At 42.8% G+C, this 13,889-nt stretch overlaps 1 protein-coding gene across 1 annotated transcript; it reads left to right on the top strand.

Moving 5' to 3' along the window:
- Positions 1-9,145: 9,145 nt before the first annotated feature.
- Positions 9,146-9,807, top strand: H2AJ (H2A.J histone). The gene has a single exon (XM_024575574.3). It carries the CDS (start codon positions 9,248-9,250, stop codon positions 9,635-9,637), a length of 390 nt encoding a protein of 129 aa, XP_024431342.1. The 5' UTR covers positions 9,146-9,247; the 3' UTR covers positions 9,638-9,807.
- The last annotated feature ends 4,082 nt before the right edge of the window (positions 9,808-13,889 follow it).

The following is a 13,889-nucleotide window of genomic DNA, read 5'->3' as shown; positions in this document are numbered from 1 at the left end:
TTTACTTAAAAAAGCTGATTCAGAGCTCCAATCTGGGGCTCAGGGATAATTTCTTGCTTTGACACCAACCAACTGATGAAGAAATAAACACGAATGTGTTTTGAGATAAAGTAAAATTTCAAGTTATAAATATATAATTTTTAGTAACTTCTGCCTTCACTAATTTTTTTCCTGTGAAGGAAATACTTACTGGATCTACTTGCATATAGGGCAACCTAATGCCAGAGGGAGCAAGGTAACTAAAAGGCTTTGGTGTTGCTGAGCACTCAGGTGGGCTTGGATATGCAAACCTTCTGAGTTAGGCACAGAGAAACACAAACTGCTTTATATAAACGAGGAAAGTTTCAAAGTCCCAGGGCCAATCAGGAAGGAGGTAGTGGGGAGGAGAGGGAGAAAGAGAAAAAAAGAAAGCGGGCCCAACAAGATGGCAAGAGGCTGGGAGCTACATAGAAAGAAAAGGCCAGTGAGAAGGGCCTGGTGAGCTGGCGGCTGGAGACGTTTAAGAACAAGAACATATAAAATAACTGAGGTTGCTTGTATTTTCCGTGAGGAAAGAATGCCTTACTTTATCCATACAACAGCTATTTATGGAGTGCCTTCTAATCGTTTTCAGCATTTGAGTTATAACAAGCATGAACAAATTTCGGCCTTCACGGTAATTGTATCCTACTGGGAATTTAAAATGGATAAAACTGGTTAGCTCTTCCCAAACCTTCAGTCAAGTCTGTGCTGTACACAAGCTGCCTAGTTGTGGGATGTGCGAATAGACACTCAGATCAGTGTCAGATGGGTGGGGTAAGAACGGGGACAGGATGGCTAGACAATGCGCAGAAGCAGGAGTTTCAAGTCAGAGATGATTGTGGTAACTCGAGACTTGGGGACTTGCTGAAATACCGGGGAGGGTTTGGGGACTTTCTATAAGCATGTAATGAGATTCAATGTAACCTTCTCTAGATCACAAGGTAGGGTGACCCTACGGACAGCCAAATTGCTGCTGTAGACTAGGGCTGCCTACCTAAATCCAGCACCATGCCTGGGATGCTTCTGGGTGACAGGCTGGTTTCTTCTCCTTAAGATATGTATTTCCTGGAATCTTCCCCTCCACCACCCCAACAGAAACTCTACTTAATCCTTGAGCAAAGTCTTCCTTTCCCTCCTTCCTGAGTCCAGTCTGTACATGTTCGGGAAGGGCTGATTGAGTTGATAGTTACATACTTACCAGAGGTAGTTGGAAATCTGTTAAATTTCCTAGTGACTCTGGGATTAGCTCTCTGTCCAGGTGGCTGTGTTTATATACTCTGGGAAGTATGTGTTGGAGATAGTAGTAATGTATCTTAGCTGTAATAAAGTTTGTTGTCTGGCAATCGCTTTATTTGTCTTCCCTTACTTCAAACACTACAGAAGGAAACAGGCAGTCTATTCCCTAGGCTGTCAGAGTGCTTAGTTGGGCCCATAGTCCAATCCTGAAAAAATGAACTCTGTTTTCCCATAGAGAAGCTAGCTATTACTCCCGGCCCCACCCCCAGGTAGCTGAAGGATTACTTCTGCATACTGTAGTCATTCAGGTTAAAATGACAGCTGAGAAAAGAGGACAGTGATCAGTTCCTGGGAGTGCAAACTCCTCTCTAACAGTGTAATTGGCAGATTTGTTTACTGATACATCCTTAGCTGGTAGTTGGAAAGGCAGGGCAAGCATTTAAGAACAGAATGGTGTATCTCGAGACAAAGAAGAGCTTGAGTTCTGGAAGAGTGATTGATATTCTTAAACAAAAAACACAAAACCTGGAGCTAGGTTTGAACCCTGTATTAGCTGTTTGCTAACCATATGGACTTGGGCAAGCTATTTAAATTTGCTGACGTTCAGTTTTCTTATTTCTAAAACAAATTTACCAGGCCAGGGCTCTACACGATAATTACCTCGCCACATTGAAAGTCTTATCACCTATCACTCTCTGCCTTGCTCACAGTTCCACACACTTAAAAGACATTTGCCTCAGCTGTTCTTTCTGCCTATAACTCTCTGCCACTTGGTGTCTTTGTTGTTATCAGATTTCAGCTCAAATGGCACCTCCTAGAGGCATTTCTTGTGATCATCCAGTTCACAGAACACCTCATTCCCCTAGTCATTCTGTTAGATTACCCTGCTTTGTTTTCCTTATAAAAGTTACCATTGATACTACCTCATTTATTAATTAATTAGCTTCCCACATTAGAATTTAAGCTCTGCGATTTCAAGGAATTGAATTGGCTTGCTCATTTCCGTATGTCCATCTCCTAGAGCAATGCAGTCAAAATTCAGTAAGCATTTATTGAATACATGGATTTTTAAAAGGACCTTGAGGAATTAAAAGGTGGATGTGGCAGGGATTTGCAAAGTACAAAGACTTACAGGAGGTTTATTGTAGTTTTCAATATCAATCTCCCAAGGACCATTATCTCCTTACAATTATTTCTCATTTTCCACACATTGCAATAGATGGGGTGGAATTGCTGGTTCAGCACGTATGTGACTCTATTTTCAAGCGTACCGGATAATGACCACCTTTGTTTCATAAACGGTTGAACCAATATATACTCCTATTAGCAAAACGAGAGACTCTGTGCAACACTTGCTATTGTACTTTTAAATTCTTGCCAGTTAGTGAGTGAAAAAATGGCATCTCACTGTGATCTTGATTTGCAATTCCCTGATGACTAATCAAACTGAATGTCTTTTCCTTTGCTTATTGGCCATGTTTGCCCACGGTCTTTTGCCCATTTTTCTATTGGCTTATTTGGACTTGGTTTCAGTTTTTATCCAACTGTTTACCTAGTCCATTGCGTTATTCTTGGGCAATAGGGCAAATTACATATCCAATATGAGGAGTTCCCCTAAACACACCCTGCCTGGAAACTACTCTGGCACTTGTCCGTGCTGCTGGTTCTCCAAGTCTGGTGTGGCCTTCCCCTCTGCAAGGAGCCTTTGGCTCAGAACAGATGTTACCTGGTCTTTGAAGATTCCCCTAAGCCTGACAAAATTTGTTCTGTACACCAATAGCATGTCATTCATACAAACCAGATGTGTACAACTTCACAGATGTACTTCCCCGCCCCCTCTCTTTATTTGGAAAATAGAAGCTTCTTGGTGGTGGGGACTGTGCTTATTGGCTCTCTGAATCTTCAAAAGTTAACAATATTTGGAACAAAAGAGTTATTAAATATTCAAAATTCAGAAGAGATGACTTTGCTACAGAATCTAATTTCAACAGCCTTCTATTCACACTGTAAGAGAGGCATTATAGAGAAGCTTTAAATGAAGTTCTCTATTTAACCAACATCTGTAGCAAGGCATTTTATTAGTCAACTTCAGAAAATCTCATTTCCAATTTCAGATATTCTGTTGTATTCTCAAACCATGTGACCCAGTTTGGGTTTGGGAAATACGATTGCTTTAGACTGGGTGCTACCAAGGAACTCATAGTCACAGGTAAAAATAAAGATTTCCTGTGCTCAGATAACTTTGTTATATTTTATAAAGAGTGCCAAACATGAACAAAAATAGCTAGGCTGTAAGAGGGAATATAAATTCTGTCTCACAGGTACAAAGAATCGAGGCCATTACCAAAAATACAAACGAACAAAATAAACAATTCCAGGTAAGTTAGATACTTACAGAATAGATATTTTAAATTGTCATATGAATACTTATTTCCATGCTTCATTGGGTCCTAACTTTCATCCTTCAGCCTCAACAATTTGATTCATGTTAAATTGGGGATTTAATAGGTATATCATCTGCCTACTTAAATTCACTGATTCACACTTAACAAATATAAAGACAGATGTTTGCCAGACTCTCCTGTTTCTTTTAAGTAAAATGTTTCCCCCCCCCCCACTTACATTAAAGAAAATTGAGCTTCTGGGACGGTCTCACTCCTCTAGAAATTTAATTAATGCTGGCATCATGAATACACTTGACTGCTTGTGCAGTATGAGAAAGTACTTGGGTGTGAAATGTCAGTTGATGAGGACAGGGGTCCTCCATGGCAGAAGTGGTGACATAAGAGTTAAGGATAAAGGGTGTGGGGTCCAACAGGATAGGGTTCAAATACTGGCTCCAGTTTTGTTTTTTACCTCCCTTCCCCCCATCAGTTTCCTCATCTGTATAATGGTAATTAATAATACAGTCATTCACTGCGAAATGTGTCCTTAGGCTATTTCATTGTTGTATGGAGATCATAGAGTACATGTGCGCAAACCTGGGTGGCATAGCCTATTTTACACCTGGGCTGTAGGATCTAGCCTATTGCTGGTGGGCTACAAGCCTGTAGAGCATGTTGCTGTACAAAACAACAGGAGATTAAATCAAGCACAAAAGAAAAAGATGCAAATAAGACACAGGGTAAATAGCAGGTGTATGAGGCTGCTGATGGTGTAACACAATATACTACTGTATTTTGCTGTGCATAATGAGCAGTTTTTTGCCCAAATTTCTGAGGGAAATGTAAGGGTTCACATTATACATGGGTAGTACTAATTCCATATCTATATAAATGTTTTTAATTCTTTTATTTAGCTTATGTGTTAAAAGTGTAACTCTAGGAAGCAATAGTGATATTTGTATGAAAAATAATACCTTGCAATATTATAATTGGTTTTGTTTCTAAATATAAATAAATTAAAAATTGAATTAAAAAATTAAAAGATTTTCTTCCTGAAAGTTTGGGCCAGAAACATGGGTGCTCATTATACACAGCAAAATATGGTATTTTATAGCAGTTTTTTTAAGTAGAAAGAATACACCCTAAAATGATCATAAAAAGTATAGTAAATACATAAAAGCAGTAACAGTCGTTTAATTGTAATTATCAAATATTATGTACTGTACATAATTGCATGTGCTATATACTTTTTTTACATGACCAGCAGGTGGCATCGTAGGCTTGTCTACACCAGCACCACCACAAACACCTGAGTCACGCCTTGCACTATGACCTTACCACGGCTACAGTGTAACTAGGTGACAGGGATTTTTCTGCTCCATTATAATCATATGGGACCACATTTGTATATTCAGTCCCTCATTGACCAAATTGTCATTATGTGCCACATGACTGTAAATATTTCATAAGTTTGCTGGAGAATTGAATGCAACAATGAAACACCAAGTGTTCCCAAGTGCCTCGCACACCAAAAAATGGTATAATGAGGGAATACAAGAAATGTTTACCTGAGTGTATTTGAGACATATATCATTTAAAATGAGACATACATAGCTGTCAAGGATGGGAAACTCCCCCAGAGCCACTCTGGGCCACCACACCCAGGAAGCTGATGGACTTCAGGATGTTTAGACAAGCCAGAGCTGGGAATCACCCGCCATTTGAGGGGTCCTAAGTGCCTTCCCTATTTCCGTCATATAAAAAAGGGTTAGTTAGTAGTATGGGGAGGCCCTCGAACTGAGTTATGTAGCACCTGGCCTCACTGGCAGCACCAGCTGGCCTGCACGTCAGGTGACCCCCTCCCACCCCGCCTCGCCTTTCCAGCCCTACAGGGGCTTCTAGAAAATGCCTTCAAACAGGCGGCTTCTGTGCCACACAGCCGCACCAATGAGCAGGACCCTGCTCTTACACAGTTCTCTCGCCCATACCATTTTCACCCAACTTAGTAGAACCAACCCACCACCCATCTCCCTTCCACAGTCCCGCGAGCGGCTCTGAAAATAGCCTTTACACTGAAGCCAGGTCTTATCTCCAGGCTGAAACGGGTCACTTGACAGTCTCTGACCAACAGCGGGGCCTGAATGCTGGGTAAGATCCTGCCCCTTACCCCTGGCCGCACCGTGGGCTAATTCCTGCATTTCCCCTGTCAGGGGTTTGGCACACACGAGATCTGGGAGAGAGATGCTCCCTGGCTCTGTGATGCTAACTTTGTGCAGGTGGCCCATGGGTAGTGCAGAGGCTGTGAGCTGGACCTAGCCTTGGATATCGCCCACACTTGGCTGTCTTGTCATCAGCATGAGCTTGATCACCACTTAATCAAAACATCAGTGAAAAAATAAAACATTCATACCCTGCAATACTCCAGCAAACCACATTAGGACTGCACTTCGTGCCTTCTGACTTGCCTGCAGCAGGCGCTTTCCTTCTGGACACTGCACTGCAGGAGCAGGCACCTTGCTGCATTGCAGAAGAACCGCCCCTCTGACGCTGTGGCCCTATAGTTCAGTAAGAGGCGTAATGTCTCCTAGCCCTGATTTACATAGAAGCCATGCCAAACTTGTTCAGAGCCAGAGGCCTGAGCTGCCTAGAAGTGCCTCCGCCACTCCTAACACACGGAATGCTTCCTTCTCCCAAACAGATACCAAAGTAGTCAGACATCCCAGGCGCAGCGCTGGGTTCCCCACTCGGAGCTCCACTGCTCACACTGACCCTCCTTCCAAACCTCAAACATTAAGCCTGTAACTCAGAGACACCTTCCAGAGCAGTTGCTTCCACCGCAATTTTACTACTTTTACTGGCCTCTGCAACGCTTCATCATAAGCACCTATCTGCCTTTTGATCCCACATTCACACGGTAGGTAGTATTAACGACTCCTTTCTCGATGTGTTCGGGGTTCTTCAAAAGGACTTTGTGGAGGAGTCTGGAAGTAAGCTGCGGAAGCCATACAGAATGCGACCGCGTTTCAGTGCACGCACCGCAGCCGTGGCCACAGCATCTTGTGCTTGGCAAACGACGTGTAAGTTGGCACAGGACAAATCACATTCTCCAGAAACACTCTGAGCTCGCGGAGTCTCCTCATAGGTGAACCCAGAGATGTGCTTAATACCAGCTTGTTCCACAAGAATAACAGCAGTGAAGAGCAGGCTTTTATTGCTATTTTTGCCATAAAACTGAGGAAAGACTCAACAGAAGGTATATTGTGTTTTCTCTACTGTCTAATTAAAACAAAGTAGGCCAGATCCTTCGTGTGCTCGGTTTCCCTCCCTCCATCTCTTCCCCACCTCCCTGCCGGCATTTGGACTCTCTCTGTCATGCGTGTTCAAATTCTAATTCTATATTTTTCAAATGGAATGCTTACTCTTATAATAACCATTTCCAGACTAATGTGAAAATCAATAGGAACCAGCGATGCTCTACATCTTGTTGGATTTCAAAGCCATTGCTTTACAGCTGTGCATCACCATGTTTCTCTCACACTTTGTATTTCTCTCCCTCTCTTTCTCCCTCCCTTCCCCCTCTCTAAAAATAAATTAATAAAAAATATTAAAAAAAGAAATTGTTTAAGAAAAGGGTAACTTGAAAGAGGCCTTGGAACACTAGATGGCTGAAAAAAACTTGAATAGTTGAATTGTACTATATGATTTTAAGCCTTGACTCAGAGGGAAGAAGAAAGTCTATTAGATCCTGAAGAGTCAGGATTCTTGTAATGGTAAAATAGATTGATTTATTTATACTGACCATGACTAAGACATCAAGGTTAGAACATTTTCAAGTTAGAAATCTTTCTTGTTTACAAGAATAAAGTGAAAAACAGTGCCAATAGTAATAACAATAATCTGTTTAAAAATCTTCCCATGGTATAGGCAGAAACGTAAGCTAAATTTTCAAAACTCATTCCAGGAACATCGTGTTAAAAACTGCATCAGAGATTTGCATGTCCATTAATTCAGTTTATCTAACAGTTATTGGATGCTTACTAACATCTTTAATCTTCAAAACACTTTGGGATAGGTACAGAGAGGTTCAATAACTTACCCAAGGTCAGCTGGGAAGTGATTAGAGTCAGGACTGGGACCGAGCAGCCTGGATCCAGGATGACCATGTAACCATGACATTGTACTGCTTCTCAGCTCCAAAGAAGTTTGTTCAGCCCCTACTACTGTAGATAAGGATGTGTACATAGAGAGTTGAAAAAGATTTTTCAATGAAATAAAATCTTTATTGTTTGGTGAGAGGGTAAATTTGGTGGATACTATAATCCACATAAAATATTGTTTAAGTTTTAACATTATATCACACAGCCATATAATTGTATAATTATGGAAAATATTAAGGTAAATGAAATTACCTCAGTGAATTAGTAGAAAGTAATTTCTAACAAAAAACAAACACACACCCTTATGTTGTTCCAAATGCTATGGTTCTGCAAAGACAGTTGCTGCCTTCTTTCTTTCTTTAGTCTTTTCATGACCACTAAGTGCCACCGGAATGTCTTACTTGACCTTATCCACCATTGGGCTCGTCTAGGAGTACTTCATAGTCTTCATGGACAATGTGATCTGAGGTGCCTGTGACCTTGGACTAGGCTAAGCCGAGGCCAAGACTTTCAGCCTCAGCAACCAAGCCGAGCGTGCATCATCTGTACAATCCAGAGGTTCTTTTCAGGCTAAAACTTCAGACACAGGAGATGTTGAAGTTTTGACTAAATGAGCTTATTCCTGCCCTCTCTGAAGAAAGCATTCATGTCTAATCTAGCACCCTAGTTTCACAGCCTTTAGAAACCAGATTGGCAGCCTGTGGTCCGCAGAGCTGCGCCGGGAGCCCAGTTTCATCTGGTCTGGTTAAAATCAGACGGCCAACTCCAACGGAGCTTCTCTCTGAGCCAGCTCCTCACACTGCTGGGTAATCAGCTGGAGTCTCTGGGTTTATAGGAGGCCAGGCCTCCTATAAAGGAACAAAGTACCCGGTATAAGGCAGGCAGAATTCGGTAGAGTTTGTGATTTCGCTTGAGAACCAACGTTGCCCACAAGTGCAGGCTCTGGAATTATTTAACTACCTGCATAGGATGCTGTGTTATGTGAGAAATGCCGCCCAGAGGGCACGGAGACGTCTGACACACCGTGCACGACCTCGAGGGACATTTATTTCTTGAGCTCTTTGTACATGTGGACGGAGTATCTCTTCTTCCGGATCTTCCTAACCATGGTTCCTTAAGTCTTAAGACTTTATTTTCCTGAGTAGGAGCGTGGACATTGAAACCTCAGGATCCAATAACTTCATAGGAGCCAACCCAAAGCAGAGGTTTTCTGTTTTGATTGGACAGAGCTGGAGAAGGCGGTCTCTCTGCCAGCATGCTAATTGGGAGTGGAGCCTGCCTATCATTGGTTATCGGAGCCGAGGATGTTGCGGCGTCCAATGGGAAGGCACTGCCTGGTGACCGAAAAGTGTTGAGAGAGGCAGTTCCGGTGTGTTATGTTTCGTTCCTATACCCGGTCGGGATTGCTGGCGTTTTTTCTCTCCGTGGAGTTTTAGGCGAGAAGTGAACATGTCTGGTCGCGGAAAGCAGGGCGGCAAAGTGCGGGCAAAAGCCAAGTCTCGGTCCTCCCGCGCAGGACTGCAGTTCCCGGTGGGCCGAGTGCACAGACTGCTGCGCAAAGGTAACTACGCGGAGCGAGTTGGCGCTGGAGCGCCGGTGTACCTGGCAGCGGTGTTGGAGTACCTGACCGCCGAGATCCTGGAGTTGGCAGGCAACGCCGCGCGCGACAACAAGAAGACCAGAATAATCCCTCGCCACCTGCAGCTCGCCATTCGCAACGACGAGGAGCTAAACAAGCTGCTGGGGAAAGTGACCATCGCTCAGGGCGGCGTCCTACCCAACATCCAGGCCGTGCTGCTGCCCAAGAAGACGGAGAGTCAGAAGGCGAAGAGCAAGTGACCCTGACGCTGCCAGAGGGGAGCTGGCTTTCTGAGCAAAGCTTCTTCATAGCAGCCCCGCAGTGCTTTTGAATATGCTGGATGTCATGGAGGGTCAGCGCGATCTAGTGGGGAGGTGGGCTGCGAGGGGCCCACCGGTGTGGGGGACCAATAAAGTCAGTGAAAATCGTGTTGTCGAGAGAGCTGTGTAGTCCCGGGGCCTGCCGGAGACCTCTGGAGCAGGTACTGGTGGGTCGGCTTTGGTGTAGGTCACGCTCGAGGCGTTATGGGCGGGTGAGGGAGACCCGGAGGAACCCTCACCCGGGTTCTCTCCCTGGAAGCTCTCCCTGCTCGCCTTAAGGTAAAGGGGGGGGGGCGTGCAGAGTAGGTATGGGTGCGGCGGGGGGAATTATTTTTGTGGCCTCTTCGCAGGCTGTAGCTCTCTTGCCCTGTACGGGCAGTTCAGAAACCAGTTCTAGGAAAGAGACGGTGGGACCCAGCTGGTCTGGGGCAGGAAGTTGACTATCTGGCTATACTTTTCAAAAAGTGGAGTAACTTTCCGACTTGGAATAGTGGCTCTGAGGACACAATGTCAACTTAGATTTTTCTTAAGCTATTAGCTGTTGTGTTTGCATGGTTTGGATATCAGATATTTTTTATACACACACTTATGCTCACATTTCTTTAAAATGAAGGGAACGCCCAGTGTTACATGTAATACAGAAGCGTGAGTCACGAGGTTGGAAATTTGTTCCCCTGACACTCATGTTGCATAACTGTGGCGCCTTTAGTCATGAGTAACATATGCTTGTGAGCTTTTAAAATGATTTTCTCAAGTTTCTAGCTTCAGAATGGTCTTGTCTCCATCATATTATGCTCCTTTGAAAATGTACTAGGTTTGATTTTGCTTTATAACAACAAATAGCCTGCTTGAAATGTTCTTCCACTGGCCTGAAGTAATAACCTCATTCCAACAATGACTATAGGGGTTGCATTGCTTAATGCCACAGAAGTGCTGTAATAAATATGTGAGTTATGAGGAAAGGCAAGGACAAATGATTTCAGTGCGGGAAGAAACACATTTCAGGTCAAGAATCCACGTGTAAAAGTTGAACGCCAGCAATCCTGTTCTGGCCTTGGTTGGCCCTTCCATTTCACTCTTTCCCACAGGCTTCATCGTCGTCCACAGGGCCCACAAAAAAGATCCCAGTTTGTATTCCATTTCTTTGAATTAATCTTTCCTGTGAGTCAGAGTTGAAGTCTTCTTGGGGGGGGGGGAGTACATCTTCATCCTGTTTTCCCACATGGACTTTCTTTATTTCCTCCCCAGATTTATTGAGCATCTGAATGTAACATGCTCAGTGCGAGGTGATGGGTAGTGGGAGCACAGCTATGAATGAGGCCAAATGGGTTTCCACTCTGTTGGAGCTCCGTTTTTTGTTTTTTGTTTCCTTGACCAAAGACAGGACAATGAACAAATAAACATCGGAGAAAGGATTCCCCTTCAGCTTCTGTTAGTACTTGCGTCACTTCACTGCTGGTGGAAGGAATGTTGAGATTACTTTTCTCATGTGGTCATCTTTGAGGTGCACAAAGGCCAGGTCACACACACTTCTGTTAAGCAGATTATTACCCCCTAATTGCTGAGGTGTAGATCCCAAGGGTACCATGGGCAGGTTACAGGATGTCCAGCTGTTCACTCCTCACCTTTCAATACAGAATGCTTCCCCATATGTTAAATAGTCCTAACACCCTGGGGACTGAGATTGTTCACTTATTGCATATATTAGGGATATATGAGGCACTCAGTAAATTAAAAGAAGTACCATTTCCTACAGGATATGGGCTTATCCTTACAGGTTAAGGTATAGGTAACCATAACTAATGTTTTGTTTTGTTTTTATGCCCAATTGTTAGGATATTATCAGTGTTACCACTTTAGGGGCATGGTAGGCCCTGGAGAAGAAAGAAAAACATATCAAGTGCTGGTTGTACATGTAAGTCTTAATTTCCTGAGATACTTGAGGCTTATTAACAAAATGGCGAAGAAATAAGGACGAAGCCCATTAAGACATTTATAAGAAAACAAACCAAAACAAAAGAAAAAAAACACTTTTTTTTTCCCTCTGAAGATTCAGTCTATCTAATCCTGTTGCCAGAAAGGTAACAGACAAGATACAAAGAGCAGTGACTGCTACCCCACCTCCACTGCTGCTTCCCTGAGGTTCTTAGGTTCTCCTTAAATACTTCCCCTGCTGCAAGGTTCCATCAGTCCCTCGTCTTACCTGTTTTTGAGAGTTGTTGTTTCCTTACCTGAATAATTTCTTGACAGTGAAAAATGCACACCTGCTGCAAAGTCAATCCAGCCTATGATCCTTGGTGAGCAAACAGTTCCAGTGGGATGGCTGTTCCTTTAAAAGGCCAATATTTCTTCAAGTATAAGACCATATCAAAGAAGACAGTACCAAAACTAAGGGACCCTAATTCTGATTTTTAATAGATTTATAATCCGTAGTTGTATTTATAGACACACATACTCTTTGTGGCAGAGATAAGCTATTCAGTGTGGTAGGTTGTGACTTGGGCAGAACTTCTGTTCTTTGTTTTTCTGCAGGGCCAGTCTTGTCTTTGAGACAGGCCGGTGCCTCTGAGAACTGGCCGGTTAATTTTGCCTGGAATCAAAAGATTTAGTTTGGCACCATTATTGGTGATGACTGGCCTACTACATATAAACTCTTCATAAATCCCCCTCCAGTGGTTGAAAGGTCATGTGGTGTTTAAGAACTCAAGCTCTCTGGAATGAGACAGGTTCAAATCCACTCTGTTCCTTAGTAGCTGGATGACTCTGAAAATGTTAATCTCTTTCAAACTCAGTGTCTTCTAGTAAGTGGGCATAATAATAGAGTTTACTTTAGTGTGTTTGGGGGAGGAATCAGTGAGACAATGTGAATGAGAGCAATACGTTTCCCATGCAGAACCGTGCTCAGTAAATCCCAACTGTTCTTGTTTCTATGGGACAATGGATTTAGAGCGAGTAGCAGTAGTTAGAGTAGTAGCAGCAGGACCTATTGAAACAGGTAAACATGCCGTTCTAACAATCCTGTGACTTTGCTGGTAGAAAATTGTAAGTTTAATGGCTATTTTACTAATTAAGGGTATACGTAACTCAGTCTTTAACAGAAAAAGGCATAATAAATGGTTGATGCTTGTAAAACTTAATTTGCACCCTGCCCCACCCCTCCCGCCACAAGACAATCTAGTTTGTAATTAATGGTTTATTAAGCGCACTGTGCAGATTAAAAATGGAGCCTGCTTGTTCAACAACTTATTGTGCAAATGTTATGTTATACCCATGATTGATAACTGCCATTAACAAAAATGGTTGTAGTATAATAAAAAAGGTGATCATAATTTAGCAGGCTACCTGGAAAGAAAGGAAGATGCTCAGGCTGTTACTGTAATGGAACAGAGGCACCTGTGCCCCTCAGCCTGCTAGGGAGAGTGGCACCTGTGGTAAGTGTAGGTGTGAGAGTCAGACTGACACGGCAGGTGTTCTGGGCAGAGAAGTGGCATACACCAAGGCACAGGGGTCAGAAGACAACACCTGCAGCTGGGCGTGAATGAATCAGGGGAAAAGGTGCGGCCTGGAGATAAGAATTTGGGAGTCATGACTGAAAATGGTCAGAGTGGACAAAATCACCTAGAGGGAAAATATGTATATAGAATATGTGTATAGATATATTAGTGAATGTATAAAAAACAGCCACAGCAGATATGAGGATCTATGAGATCTGATTGTCTGGCAGAGGAAGAAGATCCACTAAGGAAATGAGGGGATTTGGCCTGAAAGACACCAGGAGATGGAGCTTAAAGGGATAAAGATTTTTTACTATTTAAACTGCTGCACTCCTTGATACCCCCCAATTTGCTTATACTTTGATATATAACTAGAAAACGTTCTTTAAAGTTTATTACATTTTTCGCACACAGCAAATGCTGACAAGCTGGCTCACTTTACTAATGGTGCTGGAATGGGTATGCACTTTTACATTGTACATAGAGAAACTCAAGGTATATATGGTGACAACTGAAACCTTTTAAAAAAAAAGATGAGACTATTGGTAAAGAGCCAGTTTAAATTATATTCTTTATTATCATTCCATTAAATTGATTATAGTTTTTAAATATATTTTAATGAAGTTTAATTTTTAAAAAGTTATAGAAGCAGTGGTAACTTATTAATTCATAAAAGCAATGTAGGTATTTTGGGGTGC

This window comes from Desmodus rotundus, chromosome 3 (genome assembly GCF_022682495.2).
Source record: "Desmodus rotundus isolate HL8 chromosome 3, HLdesRot8A.1, whole genome shotgun sequence".
Classification (NCBI taxonomy): Eukaryota; Metazoa; Chordata; class Mammalia; order Chiroptera; family Phyllostomidae; genus Desmodus; species Desmodus rotundus.
This window is presented reverse-complemented; position numbering and strand designations above follow the sequence as displayed.